This window comes from Paralichthys olivaceus, chromosome 19 (genome assembly GCF_024713975.1).
Source record: "Paralichthys olivaceus isolate ysfri-2021 chromosome 19, ASM2471397v2, whole genome shotgun sequence".
NCBI classification, from domain to species: domain Eukaryota; kingdom Metazoa; phylum Chordata; class Actinopteri; order Pleuronectiformes; family Paralichthyidae; genus Paralichthys; species Paralichthys olivaceus.
Window position 1 is genome coordinate 7,680,572 of NC_091111.1, and position 19,885 is coordinate 7,700,456.

Consider the following 19,885-nt stretch of genomic DNA (forward strand, 5'->3'; position numbering starts at 1 on the left):
GAGAGCAGTGCAAGATCATCTGGATTTCACACGGGAGTGAAGTGACCCCCACTTCAAAATACTTTTCTTAATAAAGACTTCGGATGGGTATTTTACCGTAAGGGGAGTCTGGGTGATTTTGATACTGAAAATGCTCATTTTAATATAAAATTTTTGAAATCCACTAACAGTATCCCAGGAGTATATACAGTTATAAAATACAGACTGCTTTCATACTTGTTTGTCCTTTTTGCAATTATTACTTGAAAGGGATATTTTCCCCTTTGTTTAAAACCCTAACAAATCTCCGACCTTCATTTTACAAAATATCTCCGTCCAGATGAGAACAAAAACACCTACAAAAGCATGTCAGACGGTGGCGATAAAGTCTAGATCAATGATGCGACAAAAAACTTAATTTCCCTCCGGGGATGAATAAAGTACTCTATCTAAATACCAGAGAAGAACTTTGTGAGCATGCTCTGTCTTACATGTGCACATGGATACTTTGGAAGGTGTTTTTAAAAAAGAATAAGGAAAAAGGACAAAATTTGTTTACCAAATATCTGTTTGAGGGTGGGCAGGGTGTTAAAGTCTCAATGTGACAATAGTAATAGTTTTTCAATCTGAAATATCTCTGTGTATTAAAAAGGCCAAAATGTGACCGTCCAATGAATTTGCTTAATGAGGAGCATGTCAAATATTTTATGTTTACCATGATGAACATTGAGCTATAAAAAGATGTGGCAGGTATGGGCCGTGCCCTGTTAGAGCCTGTTAATTGAGCCTTCCACTGTCTTTCTCTCTCATATGCACAGAAATTTCCAAATAAACTGGAAAAAACTGAGGGCAGACGTCAAGATGACCACACAAAAAATAAACCAGTATTTTACTCCTAAAGCTTGTTTTGGAATTTCAAGTTCAGTAAATCCATGCAACCTCTGAAATTCTGAATCAAGTCACTTGTTATGTCCTTTCTCTGCCATCTTTGTTGTTTCTTTTGCCCCAAACAGAGGTATAAAAAAAAAACTTGCTTGAAATATATCACATTCTTTCAACCCATTCATGTTTGAGGACAGGAGAGGACAGCAGAGGACAGGAAAGAAAAGGAGAGGAGGGAAGAGAAGAGGAGAGGAGAGGAGAGGACAGGACAGGACAGGACAGGACAGGAAAGGAAAGGAAAGGAGAGGAGAGGACAGGGCAGGAGAGGAAAGGAGAGAGGGGAGAGGAGAGGAGAGTTGTAGAAAGGGTCCTTCTAGCACGTGCAAACCCTTTATAACCTATTTTCTGGTGGCCTACAACACAGCAGAATCAGTTGTCATGGCAACATGCACTTCATATCTCAGCACCCATCATCATCACCATTATCATCATCATTATGATTATCATCATCATCATCATTATCAATGGTGCTCTATAGCAAAGGGGAGAAACAAGGGTGCATGCTGCTAAGGTTAATCTGGTCTTTTCTGGGGAGGCTCATGCGGATGGAACAAAAGGAGAGTGGAGATGAAGTCTAAGAAAAGACTTGGCAGAGCAATGTAGTTATGTCATGTGTGTGGAGTCATTCTCGAGCGCTGCTCCCTGTTCCTGCTGATACATCACCTCCACCTGAATGCATGACAGCAGGCACTGGAGGAGAGATGTGGAAACAAAACAGCGAAGTTGTGGCTGAACAAAAAAAAGAAAAGAAAAGAAAGGAGGGTTGAAAACAGAAGGGAAGAGGATGTCATACTTTGGGCAACGGCGTTTCGGATGACCGGACTTTCTTGGGAGATATCTGTGAAGAGAGCAAGAGAATTATTGTCTTGTTTCCCCCTCTTCAGAGATATCTCCTGTGGCATATTGCTGTTCTCTGTTACAGGACTTTAGTGGATGTCTGAGCACATTATTAGACCTGTAAGTGGTTCCTCAAAGACGAATATATAAACAGTCAGTTAGCTTAATGCTCACAGTAGTGCATTGATAAAGATAAGAAGAGAGTTGGTTATGGGACGAGTGATCTTAACATCTTATCAAGGTCAACAAAAATGGTGTAAGCAGGTGTTGTAACACACACACGAGACAAAGGGTCCCTATGTTCATAGCTGAGGGGCACTGGCCCGCTGAGAGGTTGGAAAATGGGTCGCACGCAGTAAGATGGGACCACAGACAGTACAATGGACGAGAAAAGAAAAGTCACAGTTTAAGCAGTGACCCTGAGAAGACCCACGAGGCCTAATACAACCTGCAGTATGCAGGAGAAGGTCCTCACAGTACAAAACAATCACATGTTCTGCTACAACCCAGAGAAAGGTGCAGAGAAATATTAATCTTCACGTTTATAAATGACAGCTAAAACTATCTATATCAAATTTCAGTTGATCAAATAGGACAATGTGATATGTACAGAAGAACCAATGAACAACAACACATCAGAGGAGACACTCAGAAGGTTCGGAGACAAGAGGAGACACACAATCACAGTCAAAGGGTGGGAAAGGAAGCAAAATAGAGCAGAATGAAAAGGGACCTCAGTTTGTATTCAGGCCTGTGATGGTTATGGTTTGATTTAATACATAAAATTAATAAGGTACTTTCATTAAAGCTGCATTAGGCAATTTCTGACCAGCAGGGGGCAGAAGCACTTTGAGTTTATCAAGAGCTTGTGGTAAATTTGTGTATCGTAAGTCTGGATAAAGTATCTATGTAATATTCACTGGCTTATATTTAACTATGTTTTGGGTCTTTTTTTGATAATTCATAGAATAAGGTATAACATAAAATAAACCCTTGCTCCAGTAAATGGTCTTCAGATACTCAAATTTCGACTCTAACTTTTTTTCTTTTTACCTCTGTTCTCTGAGGCTGAGCTGAGATAGTTAGTGAGCTAGTGAGATGTGTTGGATGTTTTTTATGTTTGATATAAAACCATTGAAATATGACGACACTGTATTGTAACAGTAGCTAAAGCAGAGAAGACGGGGTCTCGGTTGGTTTGGTTTCATTGTTGTTTTTTTATGTTCACAAAGTTTAGGAGAAACAGCAATGATTTAAAAGGAAATCCAAATGTTTCAGCTATCAAATGCTTTTTTAACTTTCGTGTCTCTATCTGCTTTGGAAATTAATAAAACATTTCGTAAACGTTGGCAATTCTATCACTTTTAGGGTTTTAGAGTGCTTTTAAATTTGGCACCTTAGGTCCTGATGGGTTAAATGTTGTATGAGGGACTCATTCAATGTTACTTTAATATAAAAAGAAATGCAGCTTTAAAGCAATACCATTTATATTGATATGACTATAATTTTATATGTGAAATGGAAAATGTAACAGTGTGAAGTAGCCAGGTGGCAATGGAGAATTTTCTATTTTGCCTCTGAGGAAAGACAACATAGTGTAACGAGTGAATAGTGAAAGTGAAAAACAGCTACACAGAGTGAGAATGCAAAGAAAGAAAAGTAAAATTAACAGATTTAAGACAGTGGATGGAAATAAGGGTTGTTCAAATATAAATTCATACATAAAGACAGAGAGAGGACAGATGTGGGTGAGAAACAGAAAAATAAAGAGTCTTTGTTACTGATTTGTCCCCCAGTGGTCAGGCCTGAAGCCCTCTGTCTATTCACTCTCTACCTTCATTGGTGCCAGCTGGATGGGGGTGATATAGGAGGGGTCCACCATGGGCTTGGGCCGGTTGGCAGTGTCCGCCAGGAGGCTCTGCCATTGCTGCGGCAGCCCGGTGAACTTCTGCTCCCGCGGGTCGAAGCCCGTGTGGACCCGATGCTCAAAATTAGACGGAGCGGAGATCTCCAGCCGTTTCTTCTTCTTCCCAAACATGCTGGAAAACCCTGGCAAACCTGGACGAAAGAACGAAAGAAGAAAGCTGAAGATTAACACTCAAAACTCATTGCTGCACTGCAACTCTTATTCTGAAAGGCAACACAAGTTCTTTCATTTTAATCTGTCTTCCTCAAACTGTTCTCCGCTTTCTGTCTAGCATTATGACATTAGCTCCAGAAGCTGCATTTGAAGATCAATTGCATCACAGCAGTGCGACTAGGCTCTCCCATTTCAGAAGGCTTCTCCAAATGCGTCCCACAAATTCGAGATCCAATGGGTGGATCCCTCTCGTGCCAACCTATCCCATTTCATTGCAATCTGTTTTTCAAAGAGGTAATGATGCAAGTGAAAAGACGTCCAATGCTGAAGTATCAGGCTTAAACACAACCAAACCGTACACTGTAAACCAATGGGCATTAAAACATTCTTGTTGGGTAAAACTGCAGCTCTGTTGCTGGAGGACAGCAGTAAGGGGGTAACAAGCTGGTAACATCAATCAGACTGTATTGTCTCATTTCGGTTCGACCTTCCAGTCTACTCAGTCCACGAAGGAGGCGGCATCAGAATTGGTTCCCAGCTAATGAATGCTGTATGTGGGAGGTGTGACTCTATCAGGTGGAGTGGACACAGGCAAGTTTTATTAATCCAGTTTGGACCAAAGCTTCATCAAATTGAAAATATAAAAATATGATATAACAGACATGCATCATATAATATTGCACACACCAGGGCACAAGCAATTGTTGTTTTTGACATCTAATTAGCACAGTCGTAGGGTTTTTCGGAGTTTTGATTAATGCCTCCTCCATGTAAAGAGAGTTTTTTTAAGCAGGTGACAGAGTTGGTAAAATGTCATTAAAACAAGTTTGTTCCCTCCAGCTCAACTTAACAAGCAAACCATAAAATGCATCATAAAATCTTGTAAAAGTAGAAACATCACTATTTGTGGAGTGTGCAACAAAAAACATGCCTCAAGATTTTGTAAATATCTCGCCGACTATTCATCACTCCCTAATAATCATTCTGATGATTAAAAAAACAACACAGCAATCAATTAGGCTGTGCCAATCAGTGCTGCAAGCTGCATGGTTAAAGCTTCCCAGGTCGGTCAGGCTGATTGGCTGCGAGCACTGGTTTTATACCAAACGTTTGTTGTTGTGCTGTTATGCTAAGCTCTGCCTCAAAATGCTGCAAGATACAAACACGAAAATGAACAAGCGACAAAAACATGCTAGAAAAACAATTGACCACTTTGGTTATATAATATAGACATCATAAAAACAAGCTGATGCACTGAAGTGAAAGTGTTTTTTTTTTATGAGGTGTGATAGTGGTTCACAGTATGCAGCTACTGTAAGAGACACGGCATGCATGGTAACTGCACTGCTCCTGCCTCCATACCGAGAGTTTGGAAATCCCACTGTGGTTTGGGTGGGTGCATGATGTCCAGTCACAGGAACAAAATGTCATGCTGTTGTTGGTGTGCCAGTGAATGGAGCCTATTGTGTCGCTCCTTTCTAGAAGGCATTGTCCTCAGAGCAAAACAAAGTCATCCTTCTTCCTCCTCCCCTTTCTTATTTTCCCTCTTTCTGCCTCTGTTATGGCTTTGGACAGATAATGTTTTCTGAGCCAGTCCATACCAGTAATTCCCACATTAACATATATTGTACATGTGCATTATACTCAAAACAAGCAAGAAACCTACACTTGAGCAAACATCTCGTTAATTGTTGCTCTCAAACTTTCAGTTCTTTCACACTACTTATGCAGAGGAGTGTTTCAAGAGCCTTTGGGGACCCCAGGCCTTTGGGGACCCACAATTCTCTTATGCAGACATGTCAGCAACCCTCTCCACTTTTGACAGATGTCCACTTAATCTACACAAATCAACCCAAGGCTACTGACTTTGTTCATATTTTTAGAGCATGCATAACATGGCTTCAGCAGGATAAATTTGAGATTGAAAATGAATTTCCCAAGATAAAGTCAATAAAGACAACATTGAGGATAAGGCTGAAAAACAACTCTTGGGAGAGACAAGAGTGACAGAAGGCGATGCTCAATATTTGGTAAACATCGGCTATAAAGTGGCTTTCTGCGGTCACCAAAGTGAAACACACAGTGACTAAATGGGGCTTGATTGCAGCCTTGCACTGAATCATCAGCTGACACACGCAGTAGCTGAAGCCCTTGGTACCTTAGAGCAACACAAACATAAACATATCCCATAATGCTGGATCCAACTCTCAACCAGATGTGAAGTTCAGTGCCAGAGACTGCCTCCAGGAACTGTTTCTATCTGGGTGTAAGAATGGTGGCACTGTTGGTAAACCTCAACCAGGCAAAACCAATAATACAAGAGTAAACTGATAAATGAGTATGTCTACTGTAATGTTAGCTGTAAAAATTCGCATGTCCAGCTAACTTACTTACAATACAGTGGCTTTTATAGCATTTATATTAAGATATTAGGTGAGGAAACATGTATGTGTGTATATATTAATCATGTCTGTACTGATTCGATGTCAAAATCATATATGATACTATATCTAGTGCTTATCTGTGTCACATCCATCAGGGGCAACTTGGGGTTCAGTTTCTTGCCCAAAGACATCTTAACATCCTGACTGCAGAGGATGGCATTCGAACCACCAACCTTTTAGTGGACAACATGATTCATCTCCTGAGCCACAGTCTCCCCTGACAGAATCCAAGAATCAAAAACTTGACAGTTCACAGTAGAAGACTTGACTGTGCAGTAAAATGTACTCTGAACAACCTGTTTCACTGTCTCTGTGGTCTGTAAGCAGCCACAGAGAGGATGGAAGCCCCTGACCTAGATGGTACATCTTGGGAATGAGATTATTAAAGGCTAGTGGGGCTTAAGTAGTCTAGGCCAAGCTCAACTGCTAAGACACACAACAACACATGTGCACACACACATACACACTAGTGAATGTATGTAAGACAACAGATGGAGATGAATGTTTATGCAGTCATGCATTACTCCAGCAGAGCTTTTAGCAGTTGCCCTCTCCAACGGTTAAAACAGGTTTGGACTGAAGTGTACTTTAAGGGTAGCAGCCACTGGGAATTGCCTCCATGCAGAGGCCTTAGGAATATATGTACTGCTCAACCTCTCCTGGCTGCCACATAAGCACCTCTTCAGCTGTAATTTATGGGCAGGTTGTAAAGCACTTTGTGAAGTTTCAGACTCAATGCCTGCAAGGTTATTCTGCCAAAGAGTAGCAATGTCACACTGATGAGAAATTGCACCTGTTAATATATGGTGGAGATTCTGAAACTACATTATTCTGCAGCGTGCATGTGTCGCTGTGTGTAAAACTGGCGTGAGCTGTGACTGTGTGTGTGTGTGTGTGTTTTGTATGTATTCACTCATAAAACACAGCTCTAAGGGCTCTAGTGCGAAGTGCAGCTTGAATAAATAAAAATTTAGATTGTTCTGCCCCATGAATATTTGCCCTGTAAGTTTGTGAAAGCAATATATTTTGATGTTCCCGTCACACTTTTGCATGATGTTATGAGAATCATTATATAACCATGTGTACATATACACAAACCATGACTTTAACATCTAGTACACACAAAGAGAGACATGCTCAGTCATGCATATGCAAAAACATATATATATAGGATGAAACTGGACACACACCAACACATGCATATCAACGCATACACACAAACCTACTTAAAGCGGCGACTAGTCCCAGGGCAGAGATCCTGACTCCCAGGCTGATTTGTCTCCAAACCATCTGTCACCATCTGAGCCTCCACAGGCATTTCCCCTTTTGTACAACAACACCTCAACAGACACACACTTTCACTGGAATCTGCCCCATGCATGCCACAGTCAAACATGGACATGTGCGTGTGTTAGTGTCGACTTGTGCCTTGTATGTGTACTGCATTTATTTTTGTTTCCCATGCGCATGTTAGCACTCAGCATAGCATAATCGTGTTTTCAAAACAGCACATTAATTTTGTATCCTTTAGATTGTAATTTGGTATTGAGATGCAAAGCATTCACTCATCCACAACATATGCAAATACATTTCATGCATAATTTAAAATGCAACATGAAAAGGACACAAATTCCTGCTGATAAACAAGTGGAAGGAGGGGCGATGCTCCCTTCCTCGCTCGCTGCTACAGGGAAGAGGAGGAATTCCTAATTTAATTAAAAAGGTCAAATGTTTCAGAGCTGAAAGAACAAAACCTGAAGGAACAATCTCACTCAAGGTACAATTCTTTTTCTCAGTGTGGCTTTACGTGGTTTGAATGACAGAAGCTGCATAAAGCGAGACAAAATTTGTTCCTGCATCATTAGCGTCTCTGTTCTGTCATCGCTCGCCTCTTTGTCCTGCCCCGCTCCGTAGTCTGCTGTTCGGCTCTGTCCCATTTGAATTCACTCATTCTCCCCAGACCTCGCTCTTTCAGATGATTTTTTTTTTAAATTCAAAAACTGTAAACATAGACGTTGCATCGCACCTTCAATTCCCTGTAGATGTATTTGTAGAGCAGTAAACAACTTCAGCCGGAGAAGCTTTTTATCACTCGCATAGTGTTTACAACATGCTGAGAAGTTTTGTAACATCGCCACCACACATAAGATGTGATGATCCAGAGGTTGCAGTGTTAAATTATACCTCTGATTCTTACATTTATATTTCAGCCTAAACATTAACTTTTTAATTCTCTCATCTCTTACCTGGAAACAAACTGATGGTTTCTTTCAGCCAATCAAAATGTTCGGGATAAGCCATGACGAGAGTCCAGGACAATCAGAGCCTCTTCAAATGTGTTTAGATGTGAAATTGCACTCCTGATAAATCCATTATGCACTTCTATTTTTCTTTCAGCAAAACCTGAAACAGTGAATCCCTGCTTCAACCATGATTGCTGAATTATGACCAGCAATTCCCAAGAGGAGCGACACTTCAGTGACTTCATCGAACTGACAAATCAGGTCAGATCCAGGACCCTCTGCAGCTCCCACTGAGCCCCTGCTACTACTACTACTACTACTCCTGGTCTGCTGCTGCTGTGACTCCCGCTGCCTGCATGCTCTGATAACTCCCAATGTGAGATGCACAGGGCACAGAAAAAGTGCCGACGCCAGCAGCCCTAGCCAAGGCACGGCCAGACAGCTTAAGCCCAGACCCATCCCATTTCACTTTCATTGTTTGTCTAACAGGGACAGACCGGCCGCGTCCCAAACTTACCACTCTGCAATGTGACCTTCATCGTCCTCCTCCCACCTGTCTGTCAACAGATCCACAAACACAACAAGAGCGCAAGTGTCTTCTGTGTTCCCACAATCCACATGCTGGGATTTGTGTCCTGCCTTACTCTGTCAAACACACACACACACACACACACACACACACACACACACACACACAAATGTCTCTCACTGATGCCTGCATGTGTGGATATCAACTTTGGTGTCAAGTGCAGCACCACCAGGCGCCCTATCACTGCCTCTTTCACAAGGCAAATCACACAGAGGGAGACAGATAGTGTGATGGAGGAGATAAGATGGAAGAAAGAGAAAGAAACAGCTGGTCCAGTCAGCGGCTGTGACAGAGCCTGGCCGTTTGCCGAAGCTAAGGGGACATTTAGCGGTGGCAGTCACGGACGGGCCCTGTGCTGAGGGCAAACACACACCCACAAGAGAACAAAGCTGTCAGGATCACACTCTACAGCAAATTCTCTCAGAGACAAAGTCTGTGAAAAAAGGTAGGTATGGCCCTGATATGGAAAATTACACAGTGCACCACTGCAAGGCTGTGGGCCAAATTACAAACATTTTTTTTTTTTGAGACACGTAAAATTTACAATTTTGACAGTGTTGTCCGTCATATCTGTCACTGACATTGTGTTTTTACAAATACAACTTTAGACACTCTGGACAAACAGTAGATTGAAAGGAGCTAACACAACTCTGCACTGTTTATATGAACGTCTGAGTATTTTTTGGACAGAAACCAGGTTGCCCAGTTTGAGTTTATCCAGCTCTGGCATTGTTTTACTTGAAATGACCAAATCACACACACACGCACACACACACACACACACACACACACACACACACACACACACACACACACACACACACACACACACACACACACACACACACACACACACACACAGGGAGGAGACTGGGGTAGATGGTTAGGTGTACAAAGCAGAGCTTTAACACCAGACTGAAGTTCACATGGCTCAAATCTCATTATCTTTAAAGGTTGACATCTTCATCACGTGTATAAAACCTCTTTTTCATTCTAAATTATTTTCATCCTTTTTTTTACGGCTGTTATAAGTTACATAATGTCATCAACAGGCTCAAATTTTCCTATTGTATTGTCAAATGGGACATGTCACAAGGGGGTCAGCTTTAATGTTTGATATATTCAATATAAATATTTTCTTCTTACATTATCCCACAGCATTAAATTTCATACAAAATGCTATTGTATCTATATGTGTTCTTAAGGTAGACAGGGTTCCCTTATGAGACCTAGTAAAGGACATTCATGATAGGTAATTAACACCAAAACAGCTCTATAGGGCATTTAATGATCCAGACTTTGCTATAAGATCAAGATAATGAAAAAAAGCTGTCCACTTTTAATCTATTGGGTACCTGGTTTAGGATATACTGCAACTAATGGAGTTTAGATTTTGATATCAGCTTCCTGCTTTAACATTAAGGGAAGAAAAAATGTGTTTGGTGGTTAAAAGACTTGTGCAGCTGACGCACCCCTATACATACCCCTCTACACACCCTATACTACTGGATATAAATACACATACCACACTCTCTCCCTCTCTCTGCAAAACACAAACACATGCAGAGGAGTAAAGTAAGTGCTCCAGAGGTGGGGAGGAACAGACTAAATAGAGAAAGAGACAGCTATTATGGCAGCTGATTTGGCCCACACTTTAAAAGCATCAATACAGCACCCTCGATGGCTAATGGGTGGCTACGTCTCCATTGTCACACGACAAATGCTTTCAAGTGAGATAAATGATAATTCTTGCAAAGTATTAAGTGCAAAGCAGGCTGTGATTTTTGGTGGTTTAACTACAAGTCAATGTAAAAGACTGTGAGAGAGTGTGTGACACTTCGTGTCTCCCGCTGATCTCTCACTGTATCGAGGGGAAGGATCGGCTGAGGTTGTTGTCTCCTCATGTGGAAACACAATGGATGAATATAGCAGGGAAAGGGTGAGTCTGGGAGGCACTGACAGATCAGGAGTGTTATCTAAATGAGATCTCCATAGTCCTGAGGACAGAAGAGTGTGTCACTGTCTGCGTGTGCACACATGTGTAACCATGTGGATGTGTGCAGCTGTGTGTCTTTGATTTTAAGGCACAATGAAGCAAAGGGTGAGATAAAACCAAAACTGTTTGATTCAAGTTTTGAATTCTATATATTTGTTTTAAAATATCAAGCCTCAATTACATTTCTTTGACATAAGGGTTTGATAATGACATCTGAGGAATCATTGCAAAACTGCAAAGAATGCATCAACTAAGAGCAAGTTTCAACAAAAAGGGGCCCTCCATGTAAAATCAACTACGATTTATATTTGTTTTCTCTTTTAGCCTATGTTTATTTACATTTTGGTAAACTGCTAATTTAAAGGTTAGCCAATTTAGCGATTAGCAATTCCTGTTTGCAAAGACATTCTTGACTTAAAGATGTGCTTTATGGATGTGTATTTGCAATAGATATCAGTGATACTGGTATTCTTGCAACATGTAGGTGTATATGTGTGTGCGTGTCACAACCTCTGCTGCTGTTGAAGTTAGTGAAAGTTTTTGAATTCTTTAGTGATGCAACACATCTTCTGCATAGTTGGAGCTCAAAATAAAAAAAATGCAGCTTTCCGTGTGGTTGTTACGTGTTTACATACAATACATAAAACAATACGCAGGAAGTGCAGGACACTGTATGCCTCTGTAAATAAGGAAAGCAGATAAAGGCTCGTTCCTTATCTGCACAACAGAAGCTACTGATAAAGAATGAAGGAATAACTTTGCTATCAAGCACGTGAAGAGAAGACTCTGCCATATGTTATTCGTTTCAGAGCTCCGGGGCAAACATCTGTATGCAGACATCATCCACATCCAGCCTGTAGAGACAAATGCTTCTCTTTTTTCAAAACTGAGAGGAGCCTTTTCATAGACTCACCATCTCAATGAGACACAGTCAGACATAAAGAGAGCGACTGGCAACGCTTTAGGGAACTCTGGCTATTTGTTTACGTTAGCATCTGAATGAGCATCTGAATGTGTGTGTGTAGTGTGCACGTCTATGTCAATTTGCTTGATGGTCAGATGCTGAATGAGCCACAGTCTTAGTGGATGAATCTCTGTATTGTACAACCACTTAAGACGCACTTCATGGATAAATAGAAGAAAATAGGCCAATATGCTCTGTGATCATAATGATATCTGGTGAAGCATTACAAATTTATCCTCTTATTAAGTTTTTTTTAATCTAAAAATTTGTATTAACGGCAGAACCATCCCTTTTTATTACCTGCACTGCAGGTATATTGTTTACTCCCACTGCAGAGCACAAGCTAGCTCTTTCAGCTTTTCTTGCTCTTTGTTGCACATTGCAGTGTTAAAAAGGTATTTACAACTACAAACTACAGATATCAAGTATAATCCCAAGCTGTCTGAGTGCATGGAGGATCATCAGCAAGGGCAAGAGGAGTCACAAACATAAGCACTGACTGTGGCGGAATGACTTCAAATCTCAATCTGTTGGTCATTTCACTAGAACTGCTGGGATTAAGTTCTTAATTCACTTAACTCAGTGTCCCCAGCTGTCTGGCAAATTTAACCCAGACCCTCCAGTCACCAGGTAATTGGATTTGATGATGTGAAGGTCAAGATATCTGGGGGTTTAATATGTTTAGGTCACAATCAGTTGCAGACATCTTTTAAGTTTAGCAGGTCTAAATGACACAATGAAGTTATATGTCCAGAAATCTGTATGTGGATATCGCATATCTCAATAACAGCTCATGTTATCGGCTTCAAACGTTAATAATGCATGTGCATTGTTAAAGGCCCAGGGAAGTGCACTTTTGAATTTTGTTTGTTTAATTCTGGTTGATTGTGGAATGCACAACGGCTTCATTGCAGATAAACCAGATAGAAGTTTTCTAACTTCACTCTGCACCATAGACTGTTTATAAAAAGCTCTGCACACAAATATACTACTGAAGTAGCTCCAGAGCATTAACACAGGGCAAGAGAACAGAACATTCCAAACAGACACTGCGCTAGTGTCATTGAAAAGTTTTGAAGCAATGCTTTTTGCCACCTAAAATTAAGATTTTATTAATCTCTGACTTAGTCTGGCAGTCTTTCAACATCTTCTCAGCTTGTTTTGCTGCCATTACCCAGGAAAATCAATCAATTAATCCTACTTGGATTGGCATCATGTAAATGATACCATTATGTATCATTTGAAAATAATAATCACTTTCCATTCACTTTACATACAATCCTAATAGTCATTGACAAACATGAATTTTGCGACATTAAATTAATACTGTCCATTAGTAATAATGGTTGTAATTTGAAACCAATCTTTTACCACGTGTAAGAAATGATGCTTGAACAGTAAGCCAGCACCTTCAGCCTCTGACCATTAAAAACCCAGCACTTCCTGCCTGTGGTTTCGAGACTAAAAGCACTCTGTTCTTTGAAAGCCTCCTCCTTTCCACCCCATTATCTACACGTTAAACTCTCAGCTTAATCGTTTATTATTGATGGCTCTGCAAGAAGCCTTCCCCCCTGGTGTTATGGGAAAATGGTTAAGGCTGAGAAGTAAAAGATGTACGTTAAGGATTTGTGGAGGCAGCCACTTCACATCGTGGCAGCATGAGACGTGGGCCCTGTTTATGTGTACAGTTTATTGTTCTGTATGAATTCTCCAACCAAAAAATTGCTGGGGTAAGGCGTGTGTAAGTGGTCGAACCAGCAGGTTTTCTGATGTGAGTGTGTGGATGAGACAAAATATATGTTTGATTTAAAGTGGTAACAGTGGCCAATGTGTTTCCAGAGCAGGAGACAAGTAGAATAAAATCAAAATAACATGAGTCTTCTTCATTATGACAGAATTGTCTTATAACTGACCTTCACTAAGCTTCACCCCCATAGATCATAGATAATATGTTGTATTCACTCCACATGTCTTAATGCACACATTTTAAAATGTATGTATAAAAAGCCCAGTTGCAAATACAAACATTTTGGTGCAAACTCTTAACATAGCAAAGATTTCTGTCTGAAACACTTGGTTTTAGCTCTTGCAACTTACTCAAGGGCAGAAGAACACACAGTTCAATATTTGAATTGTTTATTAAACTTGGTTTGTTGTGATTTCAGTTTCTACTGAAAGAAAGACACCATAGATGTAGACAGTCATTCTTACTCTCCCATGCACATCCTTTTAGCATGAGGGAGATCCAGAACTTAACAGATCTTAGCTATGATCTAAAAATAGCTGCTTGTGGGAGGGTTTGGTCACCTGATTAGCAATCGCCTCTTCATTCAACAGCCACATGTCAGTGTGACTGTCTGACTGCGATCTATGAAACAGCAGCACAGGGTCGATCTGTGTGGCAGGTGTATCAGGGGTTGCACCTCTGTAAAAAGTTGAGGCAAGGCCTGCTGTTTATGAGCTGGATAACATCGTTCTGACAGCATATCAATCCCTCACATCTCAGCCAAGGACACAGAGCAAAACTTCAGCTCTCACAGATGATGCAGCCTGGGATTTTCACCAGAACGGCAGAGGACAGTCCAGTTTACACCACTGCTTAGGACCACTTCTACTATGAATGTTAATCCTCAGAAAGCTAAACTCACACATGCAGCGGCGAGAGGCACCAGGGTGACCTCGTTTTAAAGAGCAAAAAGTCATGTGACCGTGCACTTTTGGATGGAAAGGAAAGATAAAGAACATGAGTACAGAGGAGGAATGATGAGATAAAGGGAAGAGAGTGAATCAGAACATGTCAATCTTGATTTTCCAACAATGACCAGCTTCATTAGCAATATCTGAGTTATTTTATATTAAACATTTGTTGTTCAATATTTCTTTAAAATAGTTTACATATTAGCTTAGATCACTTGCAACCTTCCTGCTGAAACGATAAAATATATTCAAACAGGAAAACATCTATAAATATATCTGTATCTGCTCCATATAATTGCAACCATAGAAACCTTAATCTTATCTGGCAACAGTGCTGTTCAGTCTCAAATGGTTTCATGCTCTCTAAATTAAAAGTAATGTTGGTTAATTGTATTTCTGATTAATTGTACTGGGAAAACACAACACACACGAACAATGCAGGGCGTCATCTCAACAGTGCAGTCCAGTGTGTCTTACTGCTCCACCATTAGCCCACACATGGGAAAGGAAAGATAAGTCTAACCTACAGAGTAGTGATACTTATAAAACATTGATCAGATCACCACTACAGTCTAAGGACCAATCATTTGCCAACGTTTCCTCTTTACCTCCTCCTCCTCTACAACCCATTCACCCTGTATGGTGTTCATATTCCACTGCCTCCTCTTCCACCTCGCTTGTCTTTAGCTGTGCACAGTAAATGGGAGCTTATACCTGTTGACCCAGATTACCAGTGTCTTGCTGGGCCTGACACAGGAAGTTGCTTCTGTGCTACTGAGAGCTCATAATATAGAGGCGGGCCAATCTTTTGTCTGGATTAACCTGGTTTCACTCAAGAACATATGACACAACTTCTGGACTTTGCCTTTTACATATATATGAAGACATCAGGAGGAGATTTTCCAGGTCAGACGCTTTTAAAACAACAGCGTAATGTATGGATGATACAGGCGAGGGGTGCGGTCTGTGTATAACATGGAGGAGTAGAAATTCCACTGCTTTTTATTTACAGCACATCAACACCGGCATTTGCCCTCATCACCAAATGCTCTCAAATCCTGTTGTCTCTTCAAGTTGAAATCTTGTCAGCATCTTCTACATGCATTGCACCTCTTTTTCATCCTGAGATATTTATATTCTTTCAGTTTTCCGCCCAATCGCTCATGGTGAATTTTCTACTGCATTCTCACATGGGTTCACTCTGACATTTTAAAAGGGGGCTCACTGGCAGGAAAAGGTCCAGAAAATGTCCGGAGCAACTGACTAGGACATTTGCGTTCACACATAAAGCCCCTCTGGAAAATGTCAGAACTTCAAGAACAAAAACAAATGAGGGAAGAGCACAAATTATTAGCAGATTCTACCGAAAAGCAATGTCACACTGAAGAGGACCATAGGGATAATTGACCCTTTGATCATTTACTGCATTGTGGTTGCCAAAAACTGGCCTGAATGATGCTCAATAGACAGTTAACCAGACAAGTTATCTACGTTTTATACCACTGGAGCCAGGCAGTGAGTACTTCTCAGTATCCTAAGCATATTCTCCTACATCTAACAGACCCTCACAAGAGAAGAAACAGCCTCCTGGAACCATGTGGAAATGAATTTTACTGCAAAGCATGGCCTGAAATGCTTATTGGTTTCAGTTTGTTAGAAACAATGTTCCCCACAGGCTCTATCTGCTGTCCAACATAACCGTATCAGAGTTATACTGAGTTCTGTAAAGGCGTTTTCAGACATGACCTCCGGCCAAAATCATCATCATCAACCCCCCCACTCACTTGTGGTGAATCCAATTGTTTCATTTGAACTGAATTGGAAAACAGATATAAGTGCCTTGACCACTATTTGAGGAAATACAGTCTGTCTATAGAGTCTGTAATATCCACATTACATACAGTAGATCTGATACTGTGTAACAATGTGCAGTGCTGCACAAAGTTTTTTTTTTTAAAAAGCCACAACAAATGTTTTCATTGACACAGCGAAAAAAACAATCACTGTTTATAAAGTATCAGCTCTATTGAGCTGACAAGTGACAAGTCAATTTAGGCACAGGCCCAAAGTTGTTACTCAATAAAGGCTCCAATTAACCACCACCCAAACTTAGCAAGTCCAACAAAACAAACACCTGACTCAGCATCACTCGATACGACACATCTCTATTACTCTTCATGCCGCATTCATCCAGGTAACTGATGTTCACTCTCTAAAACACCTTCTGCTCTTTATTTTGAATGTTATGTTAATGCAGTTTTAGTTTATGTGGGCACTTTGATGAGTTGGAGGAGGTTGACACGCTCTCGTGTTATATAAAGCTGCATTATAGATGAACAAAATGAAATGTATGTATGTGGCAGTGTAACAGATGAATAAAAAAGCTGCATGACAGCTAAGATGAGGAATTTCTCTCGTAAATGCTTGCAGAAGACACGAATTGAGTCATGATCCAAACCAATAGAGACTGACATGACAACGACAGTGTGTTCAGATTGATCTATTGTGTGTTATGTCGAGCATTTAAGCTGACGCAGTTCAACACCAGTGTGGAACAAATCCTCGACCCTCTATAGATGATGTGTACAGAGACACACAAGTCTGTTTACTTCAATAAAATGAAGTTCAATAGCAGCTGTAACAAACATTTGTGGATTAACAAAATCTGTTCGCTGAGTCTCTAGAGCGCCAAACAAAGTGTCTCTTTGTACTCGAGAAGATAAAACAAATGGAATACTAGATGTGATTTTTTTTGTTCTCAGAGACGTCGGATTAGTACAGTTACAGCAGGGTAGTGCTGTAAAAGATTTTTTTTTACTGGTCTCCTGACTGCAACGCCTCTTGACTACACGAAATGCTAAATATAGCCTCCCTTCCCACTCCACCAAACAGCTTCTGAGCTAATGTGGGCTGCTAGGCAGTGGTGGGACGGGGTGTGAAAGGATGACATGCGTCCAGCGGAGATGCTCTCATCAGCGGATCTCAGCTGTGCAGGGTTTGAGTCTCAGCCGCAGACTCATACCAGTCCACATGACTTCACACACTGATGCTCACTGATAACAGTGCCGGATTAGGGCCACTGTGTGTCGATATTCGAGTGTGTGCACAAATGTGTGTGTGTGTGTGTGTGTGTGTGTGTGTGAGTGCTCAGGCCTAAGATCCGTGGAAAAAGCCACATATATCCACACCCCATAAAGCCACAAATTCCTGCTGGCGGTACCCACCAGCAGCGATGTGACCAGATTTCAGAGCGTCTGAGGCAGAGGTTTTCAATCTGGAGATCGGGAAATGCAAAAGATCACTCTTAGTTTACAAAATTATTACCAGTGGCTAAAAAAACGAATTCTTACGCTAAACATATAGAGATATATAAAGACTTCCCTTATTCTTTATAAACTGTATATACATATAATAATAGACCTTTTGCTTTGTTCTTTTTTTGCAACTACAAATTTTAATTCAAGGGTCACAACGTTAATTCAGTAGGTTACTTAAAATGAAAGCCTATATGAAAAGTATATTTCACAGACTGCATATAAAGATGGACGACAAGTCTCCACTTCCTCTCACTATCCAGAAATGGAGCCGAAATACCCAGGATAAGAACGCTGCCATCGATGATATCAACTGGAGTCTGCACAGTAGCGATCAGGTGACAGAGCCGCGTTGTTGAGGTAACACGATCCACGCATTTGACCAATCAGGAGTCAGTCTCAGCTGATGTTTGACCAGGTTTTATAGCAAATAACTAAATAAAACTGAACTTAGTAGCACTTCAACAAACACTGTGAGATAAAAACTACCTAAAATGACAGAAACCATCTTTGGCAAAAAGTATTTAACACATTCTTTCACTCAATTTGATCTATATACCTTCCATTAACATGGAGGGGATAGGGTTTATGACCTATTAAGCAGCCAGTCATCAGCGGGGCAATTGAGATGCTTTGGCTTTACTTTTGCGGAGCTGTCAAGTCGTCCATCTTTATATAAAGTCTATTGTCTATTTACATCTGAACTTAGTACTCAAAAGATAAATGCAAAATGATGTTGAACAGGAACAGACATTTCAAATGGTCTAATGCAGTAATTTTGACCAGAATTTGAAGAAAAGATGTCTCCTCTTAATGGTAAGGTGGTGTAAAAGGAGTAAAAGCTTTTTCTGTATTTCCCTCATGGCTTTGACTATATTTTTCTTTTATTACCCCGGCCATCATCTCCACGAAGACGGAGTAATAGAAGATAATACTGTCAGAGCCCGTTACAATCAGATGTGCACCCAATACAAAATGAGACCGGGTGTGCGCTTACTCTCAGACATGACACAGTTAAATTAAACTTGTATTTCCTCCCCTATCTTTTTTCTTCATTCCTTTTCTCTCTGTCTTTCATTTTCATTCACTAACTCTTTCATACCATATCTGTTCAAATCAATCATGGTATTTAAAGCTTAATGAAAAAGTTCTGCTGTGGAGTCTTTCTATAACATCCAACTAACAAATTTTAATACAAAGAAATGTGCTTGTAGAAGACAGATTAATATATTGTTCATCACATGTTTCAATATGTAAAAGACTATAAATAAATGGTGGCACATCCACACACACATTTCACACAGATGCTTTGACAGTGATTGGCATGAGCAAGATGAGATGTAGCAGCCTTCATGGTCTGTTTTTTCAAGGACAGTCTTTTAGAAAAAATCCCTGGCAACAATCTACTTATTTTTATAATCAATATCAAACCATCAAAAGCTGCCAGAATTAATTGAATTTGCTCCTGTTTAACTAATTCCACTTTAAAAAGAAGATCTCTAAAATCATAGAGATAACTTTCTTATTAATATGGATTTTTTCGGGGTTGGATGCTGATATACAATATCAGATACCCATATATCAGCCAATAAATATAATTTAAAAAATTGGCAATGATTACTTAAGCCTAGTTTATGCCCGCTGTTTCTGTTCTTGCATCTAGTGCAACATGGACTGACCGAGTCTGTGAACAGGTCTGTCTCTACAGATATAATTATACTGCCTCATTAATGCCATGTCATCTTCTTCTTTGCCTTTTTCCAGCATTGTGTTAATTTTCTCTGTGGTGAAACCTATCGA

At 40.4% G+C, this 19,885-nt stretch overlaps 1 protein-coding gene across 5 annotated transcripts in view; it reads right to left on the minus strand.

Moving 5' to 3' along the window:
- pak5 (p21 protein (Cdc42/Rac)-activated kinase 5) overlaps positions 1 to 19,885 on the minus strand; it is a 63,936-nt gene that overhangs the window by 31,493 nt on the left and 12,558 nt on the right. The window contains exons 1-3 of one of the 5 annotated variants that reach the window (XM_020091618.2): positions 9,043 to 9,257; positions 3,593 to 3,816; positions 1,715 to 1,759 (exon numbers count right to left, since the gene is read on the minus strand). In XM_020091618.2, the coding sequence (XP_019947177.2) occupies positions 1,715 to 1,759; positions 3,593 to 3,816; positions 9,043 to 9,064 (291 nt within the window). In that variant the 5' untranslated portion in view covers positions 9,065 to 9,257. Of the gene's footprint in view, positions 1 to 1,714; positions 1,760 to 3,592; positions 3,817 to 7,508; positions 7,531 to 8,528; positions 9,000 to 9,042; positions 9,258 to 19,885 lie in introns of those variants that run through there. The other 4 variants (XM_020091617.2, XM_069515013.1, XM_020091621.2 and 1 more) reach the window with 4 other exon arrangements.